At 45.9% G+C, this 24,951-nt stretch overlaps 1 protein-coding gene across 3 annotated transcripts in view; it reads left to right on the top strand.

Moving 5' to 3' along the window:
* The window catches only part of CEP152 (centrosomal protein 152), a 1,079,595-nt gene that overhangs the window by 259,081 nt on the left and 795,563 nt on the right, over positions 1-24,951 (top strand). For all 3 annotated transcript variants that reach the window (XM_078684802.1, XM_078684801.1, XM_078684803.1), the window contains 2 exons: positions 4,660-4,870; positions 20,784-20,912. In XM_078684802.1, coding sequence (XP_078540928.1) covers positions 4,660-4,870; positions 20,784-20,912 — 340 coding nt within the window. The remainder of the gene's footprint in view (positions 1-4,659; positions 4,871-20,783; positions 20,913-24,951) is intronic.

The following is a 24,951-nucleotide window of genomic DNA, read 5'->3' on the forward strand; positions in this document are numbered from 1 at the left end:
CCTACCCCGGTGTACCTGACCTAAGCCTAATACTTGGGAAGGAGTAAGTAAGTTGCAGTTTAAGTTAAGTTGGTTTATTGCCAAGAATCTGAATCAAGAATTCTCTTAAGGAATTAGTCAGCTCCGTACCTTGGTTCTAGAATGTAGGAGGTCTTGTATCTCCCTCTCAGGACTCGATCTCCCAGCAACCCGCAAGGGTGACTGGAAACACCGGAGCTGGAATTTCTCGGCAGGAGAAAAGAAAGCGTCTCTCTCAGTGCGTCAAATGGGGAGGGTCGGCTTCCTTCGGCACTCGCATCAGCTGGGCGTCGGGCAAGTAGATAGCCGCTCTGCTCCAAACCACCGTGTGTTTGCTTAAGGCAACATTGGTATATTTATACCTGAAAGGAGCCGGGTTTGACGTAAGGTTGGACTTAAGACGTCACTAAGAACTAACTGTTCTTTCTGGACTCCAGGAGTTCTTGTGCAAATCAAAACAAAAGCAGGGGGATTTCCTGGGCTGCTGGAGGCTTGGTTTGTTTAAAGAACGCGTTGTACTTTCTAGGAGTCTATGGGAGTAGCCTTGCCGTATTTGGACGGCATGGGCTATGACTAGATATGGACATGATTCCTATGCCTTTATAAGGATATGTTTTGTTATAACCACATAAGGGCATGAATCGGGGATATCTTGATTAGGATCCTAGATAGATTCACAACACTACAATTCCTGTCCGGGTAAAGAGACAGAACCCCAAATTGGTAGCTTGGCACATAGCAGTCCGGCTTAACCTAGAGGTAATGTTTAAATCATGTATGCAGCACTTCAAACAGTAATAAAGTGAAGACAGAACACCCAAAAAATCCCACACCAATTTAGACAAGCATTGGCATAGCCAATAGTTCTCGCCTTTGGGACCTTATAACTGTTTAGCCGTGCAACAGTTAATGTTGTTGCACCGAGGATATTGTACTGCATAACTAAACACTTATAAGGTCCGAAAGGCGAGACCTATTGGCTATGCCAATGCTTGCACGGTACTTGTGCGTAGTTTGCGCAGCTGAACAAAATACTAGGTTGGCAGGGATGGTGGCAACCACTTGACTGTATTTACATAAAGAATCTTGAAGTGTCCAATGGAGAGTCTTGAAAAGCATTGCAATTCTGTGTCACAAGATTTAAGCAAATGATTTGCGCCCATTTTTTCCTAATCTTAAACGACCCTCGGTCACAGGTGGAGCAACGTTATCTAGCCTCTTACCCCAAGTGTATCAAGTAAGGTTTATTCAAATGAGCCGATGTTGGGAACAGTTTTGAAAACGTCATATAATTTCTCTTAGGGCTCTCTATTGGCATCTTGAGCGTAAGTAATAATGTTCGTGGGCAGGTTCAGCACGTGCAACAAAATAAAATGTCTTGTATTTCCAATTTTAATTTTGCGCGCGCGCACTTGTACCTGTACGCAAACGCACATAAATAAACTTTTGTACACAGCTGAGTTGAACAATTTAAAATTGTGTACTTTGCTCCAACTGAATACTCTTTCTGAAAAGGGGCCTTTCATGCAATTCAAAAGGGTTCCTGAAAAAGCATCTAATACTAAAGTGTCCAAATTTTAAATCGGTCCCTCTGTTGCCCTAACCATGATCACCAAAGCGCCCCGAAGCCCTAACTGGGTGCGTGAAGCACAAAGTACGTATTCGTTTAGACACTGCTTTGTTCACTGATTCATGCACTTATTTATTTTTCGGTGTTTGTTAGTTGATTCACTCATCCATTCTAAATGTAGCGGGGTTATGTTTAACACGTGATCACCCACCCAGAGAGGTATCGAAACTTGAGCCTGTGCACAGTGCTGGACTTCCCCTCTTTGGTAAAGCTGGTGCTAATGTTACCCCACTGAACCCACCGCAATTCCAGAGGTGACAAAGACAAGCAGCGAGCTAGACAGCTGGCAGTACACATTTTTCATTTATAATGTATTTTTAACAAAAAAATGTAACGCAAAATCTGAACATGCGAGTGCCTTTTTATCAACTATTAACTGCGCTCCATTCCCAAAAAAGTCGCTCTATGTGAGTGTCTACTTTGTTTCCAAGAAGCAATCTACAGCACACACATACTCTGAGTTAAACAAAAAAACAAGCATGCGCGCCTCGAGCTGAAAGTAAAATAAAAACAAGTTGGACGAGGAGAGGAGGAGGCAGCAGGGGGAGGGGAGAGAGGAGGAGGCGCCTGTTTCCCTTGCGGGAGCGAGCAGGAACCATCTGTTAATTACAAACCGATATTTTCAAAGCTCACTCCTGCAAGGAAATCACCAAACGTGCACGCGTTGCCATTCTAAGCAATGCAATGTGTGCACGTTTTTGCCTGAGAAATGGAATCTATTTCTAAAGGTCTCCTCCTAAGCAGCGCATGCGCGCTGCATAGGCGAGACCTGAAGAATAGAGTACAATTTAGTAAATTATTTGAGGTCAAAACAACAAAACATCCAATCAATAGAACCAGAGGTATGCAATTTGATAGGTTTAAGTGACAGTAGTGCCTAAAGGCACAGAGCGCCAACTGTGGTAATCTGGTTGAGACAGGCCTGGACAAAGTCACAAGTTCAGGCGGACTGCGATGGAGTGCGGGAGGGATACAGGGACAAGTAAGGCCAGCTGAACAAAGTGCCTTAATTCCTGGTTGCAGAGCATTGCAAGATATCACGTCGAGGATGTGTCCCGCAGCGGAGGTTTCTATGAAGCTCCAGTGCTGAGATGCTGTGTCCTGCCTCGATGTCGAGCATGCGGTTGTTTGCAATGTGAAGTCCTGCGTCGCGAATGCGTTGCGCCGAGGTGGTTCGGAGGAGGCTACGGGGTGATGCTTGGCACTGCGTTGGTTCTGTTCACAGGTCCACAGCTGAGCAGGCAAAGCTCCTTCTGACCCACTTCCAAGGTTTCAAGACTGGTGTGGCAGCCCTTAGGGGAGAGGACTCACAGCAGATAGAATCCAGGTGCTGGGAGCCTTTTCTGAGGCTCTGATCAGGAGGCCAGCACACACGCCCTTGGAGTCACTCTGGTGGTCCTGGGTTCAAAATGCAGGTCCAATCCTGTTCACTCAGGCAGCAGGGCAACAGAGTAGCAGTCCTTCTTGCAGGGCCGCTCAGCAATCCTACTGAGTCTCCCACAGAAGAGTTGGGTCTGAGGATCCAACATTTATATATCGTGCTAGCTTTGATCTAGGAGAAGGTTCTGGAGATCACCTCTCCCAGCCCCTCCCTACACCCGAAGTGTCTGGAATTTCAGGCCTCCCTGCCCTGGCCCCAGCTTGTCTGGGGTCATAAAAGACTAGTGTCAAGAGTCTGGTAGGTGACAGCTCCTCGACCTATCAAGTCCGAGATGGCCCATCCTGCCTATATGATAAAGTTTCCATAAGCGATACACAAATATCAACTGCCAGCTACACCAAATCATGTGACCCAGAATACAAGCTGCAGGCACCAGATGGTTAGCTCAAGAAAATGCCAACTTTCCAAAAGTGGCATTTTCAGAATTGTGACTTAAAATCCAACTTTACAATTAAATCAGTTTTTAAAATGACAATTCTTTAGAAAACAAATTAAATATTCCTACCTTCTCCCACTTGAAAGGTATCACTTATTAAATGTAATGAGGTACCCCAATGTTTTCCAATGGGAGGCACAGCCCTTTCAGTAGTCAAACATTAAATGAGAGTTTTTCTCTACCAGGACATGTAAAACGTACATATCCAACCTTTTAAATACACTGCACCAGCCCTCTGGGTTTCTTAGGACCTAACGTAGGGGTGACATATATGTATTTGATTGTTCAGGCTGGCAAAAGGTTTATTTGTCTGGTCCAAATGACAGTTTAAACTGCATGCACAGGCTGCAATGGCAGGCCTGGGATATGTTTAAAAGACTGCTGAAGTTGGTGACATAACAGGGGCTGAAGACCCACTAGTGGCATTTTGAGTTACATGCCCTTGCTATATGTTGTACCACTTTACTGGGAACTTTCAGGTTAATTAAAGGTGCCAATTGGGTGTAAGCCAATTTCACCATGTTTAAAGTAGAGAGCACAAGTACTTAAGCACTGGTTTGCAGTGTTAAAGTGATGACCCTGGAGAGAGAACAAGTCCAATAAGATCATTTTGAGAAAAGGACATTGCAAAGTAACCACGCTACACGCAAAAAAACCTATCTTTTGAAAAGCAAGTGGAAACCTTCAACTTGGTTCATCTTGTTAAGGTGAGCTTGAACAGATGAACAGCCCACAGTTGTTGAGCAGAGACAATATTCCAATTCTATACAGTTTAGCTTGTACAGGTTTTTAGACAGCAAGATTTGTTGATGAAAGGAGTTTTTTTGTAGAATGTATCCCGAGGGACTAAAGCAACAATTTATAATCGTCCCAAACTCATTCACCTGTCTATGGACAAGATGTGGCATAGTTTATTCGTTTTCTTATTTTTCAATGTTTGAATCCTAACGTAGAAGCTGACACAGAACTCATCTCTTTGTTTCAAGATTTAGATTTTCCAAGCAGTCATACAATTTGTTTTGTGTAGATAAAGTTTCTCAAGATAGCTGTGCAAAAAGCATCCCAGCTTCCATTATAAGACAGTTTTCCATTGCATATTTGTATTTGTTGAGTTGTTATTCACTTTTTCAACAGCACCCTGCGTAAACGTGACCCTCCTGTGAACCTTACGAAAGATGAGATCATAATGGAGCTGAAAGTTGAGCTTGAACGTTCGCTTTCCAGTAACAAAATAAAAAGAAATCAAGTTTCACAATTGCAACAGAATATAAAAGAACATCAAGATAAAATAGAAGAGCTCAAGAAGCAGTTGGAGAAAACTGAACGCACTGCAAGGGATTATGAGGTTTGTGTATTTTAAATGCTTTTGGCAGCTGTATTGCATTGATATTTGTATAGCGCTTAACAACCCCTTGAAAAGCCCAAAGTGGTTTCTGGATTGTGGAGTAAGTAGTAAATGCATGGGGCACAATTTATCTTGCATGTTATGTAGTGCTTCGGTTCAGAGCAAGTCAGAGTAACAGACTTTTTTAAATTGTATTCTAAATTATTTTTTAATATTGCTACTACAGTAATTATTGTGGCATTGTCTCTAGTCAGGAGCCTCAGGAAGCTCAGCTGAACCTCATTTGGTATTGGTATTTCTTTTCTGAAAGGTTGGTTTTTCCATAAAGATGAGAAGAAAAATGGACAGTGGGCAATGAAGAGTGCTGGATAATGGAAATGTAAAATGAGCATATGCTGGGATTGTGGGGCAAGGAATTGGAGATTAAGAAATCTCAATGGGTTTGGGCATCAGGGAATCCAGCGCACATAAATTAATCCACCATTTATATGCCCTTCAGAGTTGGACAAGTGTAGGTTTGTGAAGTGAAATGCAGAGTGTTTTTAGCAAATACTCATACATTAATAAAAACATACACACATTGTGACATGCTACCCTAGAACCAAATGCAGCAGTTTGGTTCTGCTCTGGTTCAGTGTGAAGTTATAGTATGATGTTGGAGCTTCCTCATTTATCGTCTGCCGATTAGAAAGAGGTTAAGATCCATGGAGAAACAGTCTATATTGCGCTCTCATCCTCGTTCTGGGAGGTGAGACTCACCATTTGTTTGGAAGGTCTGGGTAAATGGACGAGGGTTGTTTATCTTGGTTGCCTCAGGCGCTGGGGCATAATATTTAGATTCTAGGTCTCTTTTCCTTTCCATTCCTTCAGAGCATCCAGTACCATAATCTCATTAGCCATTATAGAAGGCAACCTTAACCTAAGATCAATGGCTATTCTTTTCGACTTTAAGGAGGTTTGAGGACCATTCCTGTGTTGATAATTGTGAGACAGTGCCTCTTTATGTTGACATGATTAGCCCCCACTTTTTGTCTGGACAGTGCTGTGGTTTTGATTGTAGTGCACAGGGTCCTTGCCAATCAGGTCCCCTGTGCTAGTGCTTCTTTCCTAAAAACTATTCCCAAGTGACCCTTCAGGCCCCCCTGTACGTCCATAGTAAAAGGTACCTGGTTTCAAGGGCATTGGGACAGAAGAGGGTCCAGAGGGACCCTTCACATAGGCCATGAGACTGCCACAGTACTACCTGTGTGCCATGCCAGCTAGCACTACCTAAAATATAGGTAAGTCACCCCTCTAGCAGGCCTTACCAGCCCTAAGGTAGTGTGAACTAAATCCCAGGTGTGGGCATATCTGCATGAGTTTATATGCCCCAACAGTATTGGGAGTCTATTCCTTAATATTGTAAGTGCCAGTGAAGCCATAGAGAATACATGGGCTGGAAACTCAATAACTGGAGTTTTGCAGAGTGAATCCTTTTATGGAGTCACATGCTGTGCATTATTCCGCTATCTAGTGGTTGGGTCCGGAATAGTCTTTGTTTTTTTTCCTTTTTTCTTCTCGGGGCTTCGTTGACCACCATTTGGTGCCAGGTACGTCCTCTGCGTGACGGCAGACGGCGCCCTTGGAGGTTGTTGTGCGTGGTAGGCACTTCAGATTCTTTTTTCCGCCGTTGGTTCCGGAAGCAAGAGGGGATGCTGTGAAGTTTTCAGAATACTCCCTGAAAAAAACTCGAGATTTCAAATAGAAAACCAGCATCGAACATCGACCTCGCAACCGGAGAAAACAACTTCACCCCGGGAATGACTTTTCCAATACCGAAAACAACAAGGTTTGACAAAAGGCAAGGTAGGGGCAATGGAAAATACCCCTTTCAAATTCTGCCCTGAGTGCCAGCACAAGTTAGCGCAACACGTTCCACACGACCTGTGAAACCTCTGCCTGCCCAGGGACCATAAGGACAAGAACTGTGAGGCCTTCGCGGTGTTCCTGCCGAAAACCGCCAGGACACGCCGAAAGCAGAGAGAGGCCCACTACGCAACAATGTCCCAGGCACCGAAGAAACCTTCCCTGAAGGATGTTGAAATTCTGGAGGGAGACTCCGAAAAAACCTACACCCACAAAAAGATGGCGAAGGACACGAGAATAAGGCGGATAAGGTAAGACACCATACACATCCGTCGGAACCGAAGGGCCACGATAAATAGGCACAGCCTAAAGCAGCCCCAGCGTCAACGAAAAAGGCGATCGGAGGCCATCCGCGATCCAAAGAACCTCACTGAACCCTACCAAGGGACGCCAAAGGGGAAGAAGAGGAGATCCATGAGTCACTTCCAACCCCGAACCACGCAATGACGACCACGAATAGTACATCGATGCACCTGAAGAGGAAGAAGCCTCTGAAACCTACGAGGATCAATGGAATGACCTTGACACTGAAAGCCCAGAGGAGGAGATATTCTGGTATCCCTCTAAGGCTTCCCCTACAGATGACATAGCCTTTTACAGTGGCCTAGTGAAGAGAGCACCTGACGCTTTCGGGGTCCCACTTGAAGAAGAAAAGGGCAATCCATGCTTACTCTTAGAAATACTAGCCCCAGCCAACAAGGTAACACAATACCTACCAATGCTATCAAGCATCCTGGATCAGGGCAAGGAAGCCTTCAAAGCGCCAGCCTCAGGCAAGGAGGTAACACCAGGGGTCGAAAAGAAGTACAAACCCTCTTCCAAGGACCCTAAGTATATCCAGGGAAATACAGTGCCTGACCCCATTATTATCACCAAGGCAAGGAGAAGAGCAAATGCCCTCTCTAATAGTGGACCACCTCCAGAAAAGGAAAGCAAACGGATGCATATGGTAGGCAGGAAAATGGAGAAAGAGGGAGCGATGCAATGGCGCATCGCAAACTCAAATGCCCTGCTGAACAGGTTCGTACACCAACAATGGGATGACATTAAGGAGCTCATTAACAAGCTCCCGGAAGAGGACAAGAAAAGGGCAAAAGCTATTGTCCAAGAAGCCAAATACATAGCAAACACATGCCTTAAATCGGTAGTCGACGCAGCAGACACTGCCAGTAGACAAATGTGCACAGGCACCACACTAAGAAGGCATGCCTGGCTTAGAATATCCGGCTTTAAACAAGAGTTGCAAACCTCCCTCATTAACAGCCTGTTTACAGGATAGGCACTGTTTGGAAAGGAAGTAGCTGAATCTCTCCAGAAGATTAAAAAAGACAACGAAACTGCAAGAGACATGGGAGCCCTGCAACTAAGCGGTACATTCAAAAGAGGAGGGTTTAATGGAAGAAAACCCACAGGAAGAGGAGCCTTTGTTCAAAGACAGCAAATGTGTCCTCAACAACAGGGTCAAGGTAATGGTCAACAAACAAACCAACAAGCAGGATGTATGACATTACGCATACTTTTACATTGCATGCCTTTACAACGCTGTTTTTACAACGCATAGTGCTTTGGGGCGCTGGATAGTGAATAGTTTAATTTACTATTCCAACTCCAGTCCCCGTGGATAGTAGGGAAGGTGTTGGATAGTAAATTAAACCTATTCCCTATCCTAGAGCGCCCCCAAGCGCAATGCGTTGTAATGGTTTGCGTTGTAAAAGTTGCGTCGTAAAGGCACTGCGTGGTAAAAGTTGCGTTGTAAAGGATGTTTCCCCAACAAGCAGGATACTAAAACTGGCAACAACAGCCAAAGCATTCCTTTCGAGGAAGAGGCAGAGGCCAGCCCTCTAGAGGAAAAGGGAAATGGCTCAAATGGACTCCTGCACAGAAAAAGCCCCCTACACAACACCAGTGGGGGGCAGGATATCACAATACCTACATCAGTGGTGAAAAATCACCACAGACAATTAGATATTAAATTTGGTAAAATACGATATTGCATAGAACTGACAAAAACGCCACCAGCAAACCTCCCAAGGATAAAAAAGTTCCTCAAATCATAGCTCATAAAGGTAAATTCAGAAATCAAGGAGCTTCTTCAAAAACAAGCAATACAAATTGTACCAAGGCAAGACCTTTTCAAAAGAAACTACTCACTGTATTTCCTAGTCCCCAAACAGAACCTCTTGCTAGGGCCAATCCTGGACCTAATGTTTATAAACAAATTCATTTTGACGCAACATTTCAAAATACACTCCAAGAAATAATACCGCGATTACATGGCAAAAATAGATCTCAAGGGCACCTAATTACATATCTCCATGAACAAAAGCCTCAGAAAATATATCTGGTTCCTACACAAAGGAACACACTACCAGTTCAAAGTACTCTCTTTTGGAATAAAATCAGCACCATTTGTCTTCACCAAGTGCCAGACCGCATTTGCGGCGCACCTGCGAAAGGATGGAATACACGTCTACCCTTACTTAGACGACTGGCTTATAAAAGAAGACACAAAACAAAAATGTCACAGCCATGTTCAAACAGCAATCCACACGCTCCAAGAATTAGGATTCTCAATAAATCACAAGAAATCCTCCACAAGGCCAGAATAAGAAATATTTTTTTTGGGTGCAAGCCTCAGCTCAAAACCCACACGGGCCTACCCTACACAAAAGAAGATACAAGCCATCAAACAAGAAACTTCCCTCTACCAGAAGGGTCAATCTCTGACAGTGAGAAGAGTCATGAAGCTCATGGGCATGATGGCGTCATGCATACCACTCATTCCTCATGCCCGCCTACATATGCACCCCGTCCAGGAATGGCTTTCCAACAACTGGTCAAAGGCCACAGGAAGTTGGGAGCATCTAGTGGTTGTTACCCACAGACTTCAAGCAGAAAAACAATGGTGGGCATCCAAGAACATTGTATTGTATTGTATTGTATTGTAATTGCATTTATATAGCGTTTACTACCCCTGACAAGGCGTTGAAGCGCTTTTTCGGAGTAGCATGCTACTCCAGGACCCATAGAGGATTAGTGTTGAATTAGTATAGTGAAACATGCAAGTACATTTTGAGTGTTGGATAGGAAAGTCAGTTATTTGGATTTGGAATGATAGCAGAAGGATAGAGGAGGGCAAAGGTTTGTATTTATATAGCGCTTGTTGACACACGCTATTCAGGAAGCCTACAAGGGATTAGTGGTGAATTAATATGGTGAAATATGTAGTAATTTCAGTGGTGGATATTAGTCAGTTATTTGGAGTGAGAAGGATAGCGGAGGGATAAAAGGGGAAGAAAGATTTGCATTCATATAGCACTTGTTACCCCTGATGGGTGTTGAATCGCTTTTCTGGCGAGTAGCACTCCACTCCGGAACCCATAAAGGATTACTGTTGAATATTAGTATAGTAAAAAAAAAAAATATGTGAAATAATTTGAGTAGTGGCTATGTTCTTCAGTTATTTGGGCAGTATATTAGGATAGTTTAATATGGAATTTGAGTTGTGAACATGTTAGTCTGTTAATCTCGATTGAAAAGGATAGAGGAGGGATAAAAGAGTGAAAGATTTTTTTTAATTTTTATTAGGTCTTAGCAATAGGAGGAGGCTTTTGGATGAGTGAAAAGGAGTTTTGGAGGGAAGGACTCGGAGAAAAGAGTTTAGAAAGGTTTGTTTTAGGGGATCGGTATAGTAAAAGAGGTGTCAGATGATGCAAGGGGAGGGGTAGAGTAGGAGAGAGTCTATAAAGGGTTATTTTGGCAATCATAGTAGTGGTATGGGGTTTGGGATAACAGAGCGTGGATGTAGAGGGTATATTGATAGATGTATAGGATGAGAGATAGGGTAGTGCATTGGAAAGAGTAGTAAAAGAAGTTTGAGATGAGTCAGAAGGTTGGGCTAGAAGATATATTGAGCGAAGTATAGGCTGAGAAATAGGGTAGTGCATTGGAAATGCTAAATTAGAAGAAAGTGATAAATATATAGATCCATAATTACATTGAAAGTATATAGATACATAAAGGAGGTAAGTATATGTAGATTAAAGATATTGATAGATGCACAGGATGAGAAATAGGGTAGTGCATTGGATATGCTTTTTCAGGAGAAAAGTAACAGACACACAGATCCAAGTACATGGAAAGTACATAGATGCACAATGGAAGTATGTACATGTAGACCAAAGATGATTTTTATTTATGTATTATTTTTTCTCTCAACAACATAATTATTTTACATGCTTATACAAAGTAATACACAAAGATAGGTACATATCTATAGTGAAAAAAAATGCTTGTATACAGAGGGATATGCTGTAGATTTCTGTTTGCGTATGGTGCTCAGTTGGGGAAGAGCCAAATCTGGAGTAGTTTTCTGAAGATAAGGTGGTTGTCGGTGGACCTTATGTTGGGGCGTAACGAGTTCCATAGTTTGGCTGCTTGAACAGAGAAGGATGTGCCACACATGTTTTTTTTCTTGTATGGTGGGATTTGAGGCGAAATGCTCCTTTAGAGCAGAGGTTCCTTTGTTGAATGTGTTTGGTGATTTTATTCCTGATGAAGAGCGGTCCCATTCCATGTATTGCTTTGTGGATGATACAAAGCAGCTTGAACGTGGATCTTCTGGCAACCGGTAACCAATGCAGGGCTTTCAAGGCAGGGGAGATGTGGTCTCGCAGTTTGATATGCAAGAGTAGTCTGGCAGCCGAGTTCTGAATCCGTTTTAGTCTTTTCATGGTCGTTAAAGGTGATCCGTGGTAGAGGCTATTGGCGTAATCGAGTTTGGACAGAACAAGGGAGATGGTTGCTTGGACCTTGTGTGGAAATCCCAAATGAGGGAAAATTAATTGCAGCGTTTTTATAGTAGCAAAGCTTGATCTTGCTAGTTTATCCACTTTGGCATTCATCGACAGCTTGGAGTCCATGGTCATTCTGAGGTTTCTTACTTCCTTCGATACTTTAGGCAGTGATTCCAGTTCATCAGGCCATGCGGCAAGCGGGTTGTAATGTTTCCAATCGCCACACATGACTATTTCAGTTTTTGAAGCATTCAATTTGAGATGGTTCCAGGTCATCCACGGCTCTGAGACAGCTGAAAATTGGTTATTTTCCAATGTCTTAGGGGCATTCCAGTTGAAGGAGTATTTGCTTTGCCTTGAGTTCCTTCGCCACCTGGATTAAATTGAATTGAATGTAGTCTTGTAAAGCGTAGACTTAGCCCAAGGACATCAGGGCGCTGGTGCGGAACAGCCAGACACAGGAAAAATAGAGCTTAAGCAAAGGTATCAGGAAAAAGCCAGGTTTTTAAGGCCTTGCGAAATAACAAAAGAGAGGCTTGACCGGAGATCTCTAAAGGAAGACAGTTCCACAATTTGGGCGCGGCCGTGGAGAAGGCTTTGCCACCCCATTTGACCTTCTGAAACCTAGGGACAACAAGAAGGTTTTTATGTAAGGATCGAAAGCGTCTACTGGGGGCATAATGCTGGACAAGCGACTTGATGTCTTCAGGGCCGGCATCATAAAAGGCTTCACGGGTCAGACACAGGATCTTGAAAGTGATCCTGCGGTCCATCGGAAGCCAGTGCAGGCTCCTAAGCACGGCCTTGGCTGAATTGTGTCTAGGAAGATTCAGCACTAGCATTGCTGTCGCGTTCTGTGGATTTGGAGCCGATGGATAAGGTTCTTGTTAATGCCCATATAAATTGTTATTATTTTATTGTGAAATTTATAACGCGCTCAGTTACCCAGGGGCATCCCGGCGCAGGACACAGCGAAGGAAAAAAAAAAAGACTCAAACTCAGCCATTACACCGGAAACAGATGGGTCTTAAGGAGTTTCCTAAAGTGCAAGATGTTAGGCTCTGAGCGTATCTTAAGGGGCAGGGAGTTCCACAGTGCCGCTACTTGCACCAAGAAACGCCGGCCACCCGAACGAGCTCTTTTAACTCTGGCTGACTGAAGCAGGTGTTTTTGGTCAGAGCGAAGAGCCCGTGTGGACTTATATGGACGTGGCATATTAATCAAAATGGAGGGGCCCCTCCCATGCAGGATTTTGTGTGCAGTGCATAAGGATTTGAATTTCACCCGCTCCTTAACAGGGAGCCAGTGAAGAGTTTTCAGGGCCGGAGCAGCTGATTGTCTCCTAGGGACCATCATCAGCAGTCTAGCGGCTGCATTCTGAACTTGTTGGAGGGTCTTAAAAGTCGACTCCGGGGCACCGAGGAACAACCCGTTCCCATAATCGAGTCTAGACAAAACAAGACCACGGATCAGAAGTTTCCTTGATGAATCAGGGAGCAACGGTAACACCTTGCAAGCTGACCGCAGCAGGCCAGAGCAAATCCCCGCTGTCTTCCTGGCGTGTGTCCTGAAGGACAGATCTTCTTCCAACCATACTCCTAAGCTCTTGATCTCCTTCTTAGGAGATGGTGGAACGCCCATGGACCGGGGCCAACAACTAGCTATGAGTGAAGGCCTGGATTTACCAAGCAACATCAGCTCAGTTTTTTCTCCATTGAGCTTCAAAGCAGAGTGGGACATCCACCGATGTACATTGGCAAGACAGTCGTGGAGAACCTCAGGTCGTTCCGCCAGCTGGGTCAGACCTACTACCAGCTGAGTATCATCAGCATAGCTGATGATCTTCACACCTGAAGGGGAGACCACTCTTTCAAGTGGAGTCATATAAACATTAAATAAAGTAGGGCTCAAAGATGAGCCCTGGGGGACTCCACATTGAAGAGGGAATGAGGTCGACTGCTCTGCCCCTTCCCAGACTTGATAAAAACGGTCTGAGAGGAAGGACTCAAGCCACTTCAGGGCCATTCCCGTAATGCCCACCTCTGACAGACTTGATAAAAACTGTCTGAGAGGAAGGACTCAAGCCACTTCAGGGCCATTCCCGTAATGCCCACCTCTGACAGACGTTGGAGGAGCACCTGATGACTAACGGTGTCGAAGGCAGCACTCAAGTCCAGGAGGATCACTGCCACTGACCCCCCTGAATCAAGAATGCTCCTTGCTTCCTCCACCACTGCCAATAAGGCCGTGTCCGTCCCCTGACCAGGGCGAAAGCCAGTCTGGGAGTCTCCCAACAAACGATGGAATTCAAGATGGTGTGAGAGCTGGCGATTAACCAATTTTTCTGCAATTTTAGAAAACCCGGGCAAAAGTGAAATGGGCCTAAAATTGGCCAAATTGGAAGGGTCCAAGCCCGGTTTTTTCAGCAGTGCTTTAACAACTTTTTTCCAACTCTGGGGCACCGTACCCTGAGAGAGGGAAAGATTGATAAGGTCCGTAAGCGGGGTGGAAAGAATGTTGGCCACTTGTTTAAGCCATTTCATAGGCACCGGGTCACTAGGCGACCCACTCTTCATTACTTTCAGGACTTTTACAACCTCTTCCTCTGTAAAAGGGCCAAAGGAGGACAGCTCAAAAGGGCATGTTACTGGGCCAAAACCCACCTCCAAGATCTGTGACGTCACCGGCAAAGAGGACAAGATCTTCACTATTTTAGAGTGGAAGAAGTCTGCCAACTCCTCACATTTTTCCTGAGGGTTACCATGCACGACTGGAGGGACCGGAGCCTTCAGAAGGTCCTTAAAGATTTTGAAGGATTTTCCTGAGGAGTTACTCTCCCTATCAATCCTGTCACTGAAGTAGCTAATTTTCGCGTCCTTCAAAGCAACTTTGTATTTCCTCATGGCTACCTTATAATCTTGCCGGCTCTCTTCATTCCACTCTCTCCTCCATGCCCGTTCCAATCTTTTACAGATTGTTCTCAGACACCTAAGTTCAGGAGTGTACCAGGGAGCGGAACCAGTTCTTCTTTCCCTGGTAGGCCTTTTCTTTTTAGGTATTATTAGATCAAGGGAACTAGTCAGCCAATTTTCCACGTGCTGGTCAGCTGTAATTGGGTCAGAGACAGGAGGAGGACAGGTTCTCGCCAACTCAACCGCCCAGCTGTCCACTGGCAGCCTAGACCATAGCCGCTCAACTGTATACCGTCTGGGTACAGGATCTCTCCCCTTCTCCAACTGCCACCTAAGGGGGACTAGGCAATGGTCTGTCCAAGGAAGCGCCAGGGGCGGCAGGGCCTGTAGGTTCTCTGAATTAGAGAAAGCCACATCCAACTGGTGACCCTTGTTGTGGGTAGCTCTGATGTTAATGAGCTGCAGGTCAAGTGCTCCCAACATGCCTCGTAGGTCTCTCGCCACTGCATTGCTCGGATCTTCAAAATGCAGGTTGAGGTCCCCAAGGACTATAAAGTTGGAAGACACGGCGGCTAATTGTATAACCGACTCAAGAAAAGAATCAGTGAAATTCCCTATCGCTGCAGGAGGCCGATAGACGAGAAGGCCCGCAATAGAAATGGTAGGAGAGATAAGTAGCGAGAATTGACAGCCTTCACAGTTATCCATACCGCTATCTAAGGCTTTACACGTAAATATATCTCTGTACAAAATGGCCACTCCTCCCCCTCTCCCGACCGGCCTATCTAAATGAAACATAAGATATCCAGGAGGAAGGGATTGGACAATATCAGGTCCTGAGCATGGGGTCAGCCAAGTTTCAGTGAGAAGCAAGGCGTCTAAGCTGTGGTCCAGAATCAACGAATTATTTTCCGTGGCGTGACAGGGCAATGACCTGCAATTAAGCAGAGCCATAGAAATTTGAATGTGATATTTTGACGAACTACCGGAGCAACATAAGGAGCAGTTCTTAAAGGGGACACCTTCTGCCCATTGGTAGCCGCAACTAGGGTCTCTAGGAACGCGTAGCGAAAGTAAAGTGTTACTGGAGTACCTGCGAGTAGGATCCGTGAGTCCGGTCGAGCTGGGCAGAGTAATGCGCCCTATGCCCGTCTGGGCCCGGACGGGCCCAGACGGGCTTAACTCTGGCGAGACTCCGGCGACGTTCCGGCGATGACGCTGCGCGTCAGCATGGCTGGCTTTATGTTCGCCCAGCGTCAATAAACTAGAGCGCTGACCGCGCCGCCGGCAGTGTACCCCCTCCCAAAATGGCCACCACAAACGAGACAGTGGGCAAGGGACCCGCGATAACGCGGTGTTCTCACAATTAGAGTGGGGGTAAGCGTAACAGCCGTGCAAGTCTGCGGATGGCCTCAGGTAAAAACAGGGGAAAAAGGTAAACTAAGAAGCAAAACAAAATAGGCAAAAACGGGACGATTAAAACAGAATTGAACAGAGCAGAGTTGCAGTAATATGCTGTGAGCACCAAGTCCTTCCTAGAGCGCTATGAATCAAGATGTTAAGGGCGCTCACCTGGGAAGAGCCTGTCTTTATGCTCGCCCAGCGTCAATAAACTAGAGCGCTGACCGCGCCGCCGGCAGTGTACCCCCTCCCAAAATGGCCACCACAAACGAGACAGTGGGCAAGGGACCCGCGATAACGCGGTGTTCTCACAATTAGAGTGGGGGTAAGCGTAACAGCCGTGCAAGTCTGCGGATGGCCTCAGGTAAAAACAGGGGAAAAAGGTAAACTAAGAAGCAAAACAAAATAGGCAAAAACGGGACGATTAAAACAGAATTGAACAGAGCAGAGTTGCAGTAATATGCTGTGAGCACCAAGTCCTTCCTAGAGCGCTATGAATCAAGATGTTAAGCAAAGGGCAAAGTTTAAAGGGCATTGCAATAGTCCAGTCTGGAGGTCACTAATGCCATAGTGGCCTGCTTACGTGCATCAGGGGAAAGATAGTGGGAGATCTTCCTGAGGATCCTAATAATACCGAAACAGGTGGAAACAGTCCTGTTTACCTGAAGATATAAGGAGAGGGCAGTATCCACTATCACCCCCAAGTTTTTCCCATGGGATGCCGGGTAAGGGCACTCCCCGAGCACGGACGGCCACCACTCACTGGACCAGATTTCCTGATCTTTTGCAAAAATCAGGACCTCGGTCTTCTCTCCATTCAACTTCAAGAAATTCTTCACCTTCCATTGGGAAACAGCCGCCATACAGTTCCTGATATAAAAGGCACACTCCTTTACCGTATGTGTAATAGGGACCATTATTTGGGTGTCGTCCGCATATGACAACACCTCCAACCCAAATGATCTCACCACACTTGCAAGGGGGGCCACATAACTGTTAAAAAGCATGGGGCTTAAAGAGGAGCCCTGTGGGATCCCACAGTGCAAGGGTTTAGGAGCAGAGAGGAACTGGCCCATCTTCACCCTCTGTTCTCTTTCGCAGAGAAAGGAGGCAAGGAGATACAGAGCGGAGCCCTCAACACATCTCTCCTAAACGAGACATCATTATATGGGGAGACAGGGTGTCGAAGGCTGCGGTGTTATCCAGTAGAATCAAGAGAGTGATATGGCCAGTGTCAACCTGGGTGCGGATGTTATTAAGGACTGCCGTAAGGGCAGTCTCCGTGCTATGCTGTCTCCTGAAGCCGTGTTGGGATCTGTCCAGAAGGCGGTGGTCCTTTAAGTATGTGCTGAGGTGGAGATTTAAATGAGCCTCCAACATCTTAGCAGGGGCAGGCAGTAAGGAAATGGGTCGATTTTTTTTTTTTTTTAAATCGCCCGGTTCCAAAGAGGGTTTCTTTAAAAGAGGCTTCACAATCGCTGTCTTCCACACGGAGGGATAGACTCCCTCAGAGATGGCACGGTTCATAACCTTCAAAGGAGGAGGAATAACAGCTTCCCGGCAGGCTTTAAACACCTTAAGAGGACAGGGGTCCAAGGGAGAGTCTGAGCTGACGCTATCAAGAAGCCTGTCAACCAGCTCTGGTGACAGCAGGGGAAAGCTGAGAAGTCTCGGGGTTAGCCCCCTAGGCAGACTCTCTCCTAAAGGGGTAGAGATCGGAATGCCCGAACTTATAGAAGAGTTTGCTGTTTCTAGTGAAACGTAAATCTCCGAAATTTCAGTATGGAAAAAGCCGGAGATTTTATCACAAAGTTCCTGGGATCCTTCTATGGGGTCTGCTACCTGTGGAGAGGTTAAAGAATCAATGATCTTAAAGAGATCCTTAGCGGAGTTTAACAAGGCTGTAACCCCAGAGAAGTATGATCAGGGAATGCCCTGTCACTAGATTGGTCAGGGACATTTGCATACGCTTTTCCACCAATACCTCTAATCCAAAGAGTTCTGGAAAAAGCCAGACAACCAGGGACAAACCTAATTCTCATTGCTCCACAATGGGCCAGACAAACTTGGTACTCAAGTCTGCTAGAACTGTCCAAAGGATGAATAATCAAACTCCGAGTGGACAAGGACCTACTAAATATGCAACATAGCCAAATCTTCCACTCGGAGCCAGCCACTGGGTTTACTGAACACAAGAGTGTTTGGTACCAAACTACTCCTCACAATAAACCCACACTAATGCCAGCTGTAGGTGCCTCCTGAAAAAATACTGACCCTGGTGTGGGCACTGATTGGCTTTAGGCAACCTGCCACACACAGACCTGTTTCTGTATCCCTTGGTGGAGAGCCTCTGCTCTCTGGTACCAGAAACAGTGCTCATCCTGGGCAAAGGTGTTGCACCTCCTCCCCCAGGATAGGCCAGTGGTCGAAGGGGAAGCTTCAAAGGCCACCACCTTCATAATGCAACCCCCCCCCCTTCCTCCACCCCGCCTCTGCTGCTAACAGCAGATAGCTGCCTCCGGTTTAAAGCCCGCACTTTGGGTGGGACAACTGGCGGGAAAATTAAGAAAGGCTAGGCGGTGTGCCCACCTTTGCCAGCTCCACCCCTTAGGTAGAGGAGGCGAAGTTGAGCACACTTTTCAGCACCCTCCATCTTGAAAATGAGGGGACTCCTCCAATCAGTGCTAGGCCTTTGCCCCCTCCCACAGGAGGGTTGCTTATTAGTGTGTGTAGTCACCCCAGGTAAGGTGCCCATTTTCCCTACTACTACTCCTCAAAAACGCATCTACATTTAGTATTTAGGTGGCTCTACCAGACCTAGTAACTAGATTCCTGCTACCTACGAAGAAGACGCTGAGCACCAGAGCACTGAAGCCAAATACTGACTTGACCCCAGCCCTACTGGCCTGTCTCCAGCTTTACAGACACAGCAAAAAAGACAACGCCTATCCTGTGGCCAGCAACTTCCAGAAACTCGAGAAAGACTGCCTGCTTTTCAACAAAGACCAGATCTTCAGAGGACAGCAGCCCTGTCCACAAGAATCCAACTACAAGGACTCCAGATCTAGCTGGAACCATGACTCTTGCCTACTCTGCACCCAACGCCCACAGGCAGAGTATGAGTGGCTGAACTGTCCAGCAAAGTCTCCCTATCGATCTTGACCTCGGATCTAGCCATGTCTGATCACTCCTGGACCCCAAGTCAACGCCTGCAGCCTGAATCCATAGGCTGCCCCTGACCACGACTAGCTCCGGTAAGAAGACTCCGACGTCTAAAAGCATCGCTGCACCCGAAGTCCCTGTGCCTTGATGAGCTCAATCAATGGAGTTCCTACGACCCCCTACATCTCTGCTTACCTCTGATATCATTGGTGTCTGTCCTGCAACCTCCATTGCGACGCCTGCAGCCTGTTTGTAGAAAGCAGAATCCAGATTGATAGCATTGGGCGCCTGATGCTGAAATTGCAGCCTATACCCGGCCGCCACTGAGCCGCTGGTGGTGTATGTTTGGTGCTGTTTTGTGCCCCCACAACCACCTCCTTGTGCTTAACCTAACTCCCAGATGTTGGCCTCTGCAACCAATTTACCTACCTACAAGCAGTATGGCTCCGAGCAGCCCAAGTCTCCATTGAAACACTTTATGCCGAACTCCGATTCTGACCTCTGCACCCAGCCACCTCGGTGCTGCTGGTGGTGCAGTTTTGGTACTCAACCTGACCCTTGCCTTTTGCTGACCTTTTGTCCCGAAGACTGGAACCGTAAGTGTGTACTTATCCGTATAACTGCTTTATTGTTTTCATCCATAGGACAACATTGAACTGCTCAGAAATTGTTCTAAGTGTTCACTTTTGGAAGTTGAAAGTATTTCTGTTGTAAAACTTGCTTCCCTTATTGTAAAGATCTTGGTCTTAAGATAAAGTACTAACAAAGCTTATTTTTCAAAAATTGGTGTGGATCTCCTTTTTGAGTCATTTGTCCATTATTGTTCAATGTTGTGCAATAAATGTCTTACACTCCTGTGTTAGCCCCAAGGCTGCTAGCCTACACTACCACTAATAGAGAACTCTGGGGTTTACATTGAGCCCTGTACACTTTTGGTGAACCCCTGGACTCTGTGCACTGTATAACCACCTAGTGCCATACCATATATAGCCAGCTTCCTACAATAATCTTACTATGAAAGAGGTTTCATACTCATTATATACTTTGGGGGGGGATTGTCTGTTACTGGTTTTAACCATTGATCCCTAAACCCTTAAATTTGGTGCTTACATGTGGGAAAGTATACCACTATGTGGAAGCTTCTGAAAAGTACCTGTCTAGTTCCATGTTCTTGGGTTTTAGTATGCCTTTTTTAATCTATGTAAGTCTCATAACCCTTGTGATGGCCTTCCAGCTAAAGATGATTAGGCAGGGAATACAGTCTAAGGGAAGTCTTATTTACATTCCTTTCTTGCATCGTTTTGGTGCACATTTCACTTTCCTTCGAACAGTGTCGGTTCGGATGATGAGAGCTGTAAAAACTCCATAATGTGGAAACTGTGGCGTTACTTACTTTGGGGAGCACCATAGTCTACCAAAGGTGCATTGAGCCATAAAGCCCACTGCTCCTCAATTAAGACTGTCTTAATTGGGAAGCAGTTGACATGGCACCATTGCACTTGTTGCCCTGAAGACACTTATGCCCCTTGTTAAGTCTTGGTCTTAAAAGGTTTCAAGCTCTTTCTCTCACAGTATTTCGTTTCAAACAGTTTTGACATTTCAAAATGCAAACTATTAATCTTGGTATTTACATACAGTTCAGCTATCTACATTTATGTATCTGAAATACTTTATTTTTATTTGTTTTACATAACAAGATTTTAAATGGTGTCAACCATTCATTTTTTCTACATATAGGTTAGAGCTGACAGCATGGAAAAACATATGGACACCTTTTGGCCCTATTCGTCTGCCCCAAATGAAGGCCTGAATGAAGCCATTCAGAAACTAAAAAATGAGAACCTAGCTTTGCAAAAGCAAGTGGAGGTAATTTTTGTTAATGAGATCTTGTAAAGTAAATTTTGAACCGAATGTTGCATTGTGCCTTTTTAGTTTAAATATTTTTTCCATGTGTTTTGGAACTTTTTGTTTACATTAAATATCCATATTGCAACTCTGATTTCTGTCACCTTTGAATCGGAGTTGCAAATTGCCTAATATCATCAGCATGTAAATGTTGTGTAGCACTTGACTGACTTTTTGAAATTTCAGTTTTTTAATGCAGCCTTCTTCAAATGTATTTGCATAAGTTTTTTTTAGACATCCTCCTATACATGCCCTCTTATATCTCTGTTGAATTGTGCAATTTAGGTGTTTAAATACAATATGTATGGCAGTGTCTGGCAATGTGATCTTTCTTCTTCTTTCCTAATTTCGAGAACAGAGGCTAACAGTGCATCAATGAAAATATGATTGTTATTGCTTCCGATGTGGACATTTAAAATACATATATTTGTTCTCCTCGGTGTAGTTGGCTTCATGGACTTTGAGGAGGCTAGTCTTAGGCATTGGTGAAAGTTCTATTATCCTCTTCGGGACCTTGATAGACACTTTCCAAATATTGTTTTTTATTGTACTTTTTGCATCACCCTTCTGATAAGTACAGGCAGTAGCAATGCTTTCTGTTCACAATGTATCACTGGCTCGAGTACCAGTAGAATTTAATATACGAGAGTGCTTTGATAGCACACATTTTTTGTTCTAAAGGTTGTTTGAAACATTGACCACCTTAACATTTTACCCTCACGACAGCAGATGCGGTCTGCTGTCCTGCTATTCTGCAGTGACCTTTGTTCATAATTGTTTGCAGGTACTCCAATGCAGAGTCGATTTTGGAAGCCCACAGGATGCTGCAGTCAGACTGCAAGATCCCTTCAACATTTGTAGATTGCTCTGTCTGCCTGATCTCCCTCTTTCTATCTTGCCAGAAATTGCCTACCCGACAGCGAGAAGACTCTTTCAAAAATAAGTTTTCACGTAAGCATTTTTCTCACGCTAGTCCAGCAAAATGGTGCCTACTTTCCTCTAAGGTTATTCCCTCTACCGGTCCTTCACCTACTGTCTCTCACCATTTCTGTTTTTAGTGTCTCTATGCACAAATCTAGAAAAGACTTTTCCTGACGCTCCACAATTTAAAGCTGTTACCTTTGTTTCCCAATCTCACTTTCCTCAAAAGGGTTTTTATCTGATAAAAACATCTAGATTCCTTAACTTGTGAATTCACCCCAGGCATCAGACTTGATATGGAAAATTTTCTCAGCAGTACCTTTGCACACCAGGGGTTGGCGCTGCATGGCTCTGTACAAAGTCGGCTCCGGATATGAAGTCAATGGAGCTCTATAAGTTCCCTCCGGTGTGCTGACGTAAGTTTCTTCTTTTTCCTCGCTGCATGTGGATCCGAAGTAGCACATCTCTGGCAGTTTTCGGCCTGCTGTGACAACCTTTTCTCATCTGAGACAGTGTGTTAAATTGCTATGCACTCTGGGTGTAAGTCCTGTGGGTCCTGTGCTTTACAAATATCGGGTATGAACCCAAATTCTGTCTGTATGTGGTGTTTGGCGAGCACCACGATGCAGACGAATGTGACGCCTGCCAGCGGTTGAAGCCAAAGTCCCAGACCTCTGTGGCTCCTTTGACTCGCGGGGTGGATTGTTAAGCCTTTTCTACTTCTGCTCCGGCGTGGCTCCAGTGCCTCCCACCTTTTTCTGGACGCAGGGTGACCTGGAACCAGATGCAGATGATTGGGCGAGCACCACGATGCAGACGAGTGTGATGCTAGCCAGCGGTTGAAGCCAAAAGCCCAGCTGGAGCGGCGCATTAACTTCTGATGTCGCCGTTGCCACGGACCTCTACCGCTTCGTGGCATCGATCATCCTCCCGAATCAGGGGTCGTTCTTGTGAGCGCCACTCTTCACCCTGTGGTCAATGGCAGTGGTCTCAGTCTCCAACCACTTCTTATGGTAAGAGATCAAAGTCCTAAGCCTCTGTGGCTCCTTTGACTCGCAGGATGGATCGTGGAGCCTTTTCTACTTCTGCTCTGGCGTGGCTCCCGTGCCTCCCACCTATTCCTGGAGGCGGGGCGACCTGGAACCAGATGCAGAAGCACTACAGGGCTCTACATCTTGTCTTTAGGCCCTTGTCCCCCTCTGAGCTCCTGCGGCCCCAAGGAGGTCGCCCTCGGTGGTAGTTCCTGTCTCAGAAAGAGGGTTCGGCGCATGTGATGGGATACCGCCCTTGGAGCAGCCAATGCTTGTGGCTCCTTCTATGTTGGACAGCTCGATTGCTGAGCTGGGTGAAGCCAGCAGGCTAGATTCATCCCCTGCTTCCTCTCTTTTATTGCCTCCTGGCCTTTTTCCTTGGAAGCCAGTACTACCTTTGCAGAAATTTTGAGAAGAGTGGCTGATGTATTACATCTCACTCTACCTACAGTGGAGAAGGCGATGGACCCTCTCATGGAGGTCTTTCACCCGGGCCAGTCGGGTGTTTAACCAATACTCCCCTTTTTCGAAGCACTGTCTGATATTTTGTTGGGGTCATGGGCAAAATCTGAGTCGGGTGTAACAGTGGACTGTGCTACTGCCCACAAATACCACCCTGCCCCAGGTAAATCCAGCCTACTTTATCCGACACCCGACCTTCCGCAGCTCCATGGTCCAGCCACTACGGCATCCCCTGAGATGGAGAACCTGCCCCACTCCCAGCTTGACAAAGAGTCCAGGAAGCAGGATTATTGCTCAACACGTGTTCTTTCCTCTTCTAGTGCAGCATTACGCTCCACCAACATGATTTTGTGTCCTCGGATGCTTTCTCCATGCCTTGTGGGACTCCTTGGCACAGCTTTTTCCTTTGTTCCCAGAGGCTAACAAAGACGAGTTGACCCAGTTTTTGATGGCTGCCAGGCGGTTGAACTGCTCATCAGGTGTGGAATGGACTCCACTGATTCCATTGGTCGCGGCGGTAGGAATTGCGCTGGCATGCCTGGCTTGGGGCGGCTGGATTTTCAAATTATGGGGGTTCATCTTTTTGGAGCCCAAGCAGATGCGGCCTAGCGTAGGTTTCATATTTACAACAAGGGGTGGTGAGGGACAGAGTCTCTGAATTAAGCAGAATACTCTCACCCAGTCAAGAGATCAGGGCTAGATCCAACACCGTTTTTTAGCTCATTGCACCATCCCAGTTTCAGAACCTGGCTGTATGCAAATTAGTCTGTCCATGGCCCAGTGCATCATGGGAACAGGGCAGACCAGACTACAAAAGCCAATTCTTACACTGGGAAGGAAACAAGCTTCCGGGGACCGGTTTCTGGCATTACAGCCGTCTTCGGCCCGGCTTGCTTGAATCCTGATGGTGCAATGAGCAAGGGACTCATGTCTGAGTATACCCTTCCACGCTTAGGGTGGACAAAAATATTTACAACAAGGGGTGGTGAGGGACAGAGTCTCTGAATTAAGCAGAATACTCTCACCCAGTCAAGAGATCAGGGCTAGATCCAACACCGTTTTTTAGCTCATTGCACCATCCCAGTTTCAGAACCTGGCTGTATGCAAATTAGTCTGTCCCTGGCCCAGTGCATCATGGGAACAGGGCAGACCAGACTACAAAAGCCAATTCTTACACTGGGAAGGAAACAAGCTTCCGGGGACCGGTTTCTGGCATTACAGCCGTCTTCGGCCCGGCTTGCTTGAATCCTGATGGTGCAATGAGCAAGGGACTCATGTCTGAGTATACCCTTCCACGCTTAGGGTGGACAAAAATATTTACAACAAGGGGTGGTGAGGGACAGAGTCTCTGAATTAAGCAGAATACTCTCACCCAGTCAAGAGATCAGGGCTAGATCCAACACCGTTTTTTAGCTCATTGCACCATCCCAGTTTCAGAACCTGGCTGTATGCAAATGAGTCTGTCCCTGGCCCAGTGCATCATGGGAACAGGGCAGACCAGACTACAAAAGCCAATTCTTACACTGGGAAGGAAACAAGCTTCCGGGGACCGGTTTCTGGCATTACAGCCGTCTTCGGCCCGGCTT

Source organism: Lissotriton helveticus, chromosome 3_2, assembly GCF_964261635.1.
Source record: "Lissotriton helveticus chromosome 3_2, aLisHel1.1, whole genome shotgun sequence".
NCBI classification, from domain to species: domain Eukaryota; kingdom Metazoa; phylum Chordata; class Amphibia; order Caudata; family Salamandridae; genus Lissotriton; species Lissotriton helveticus.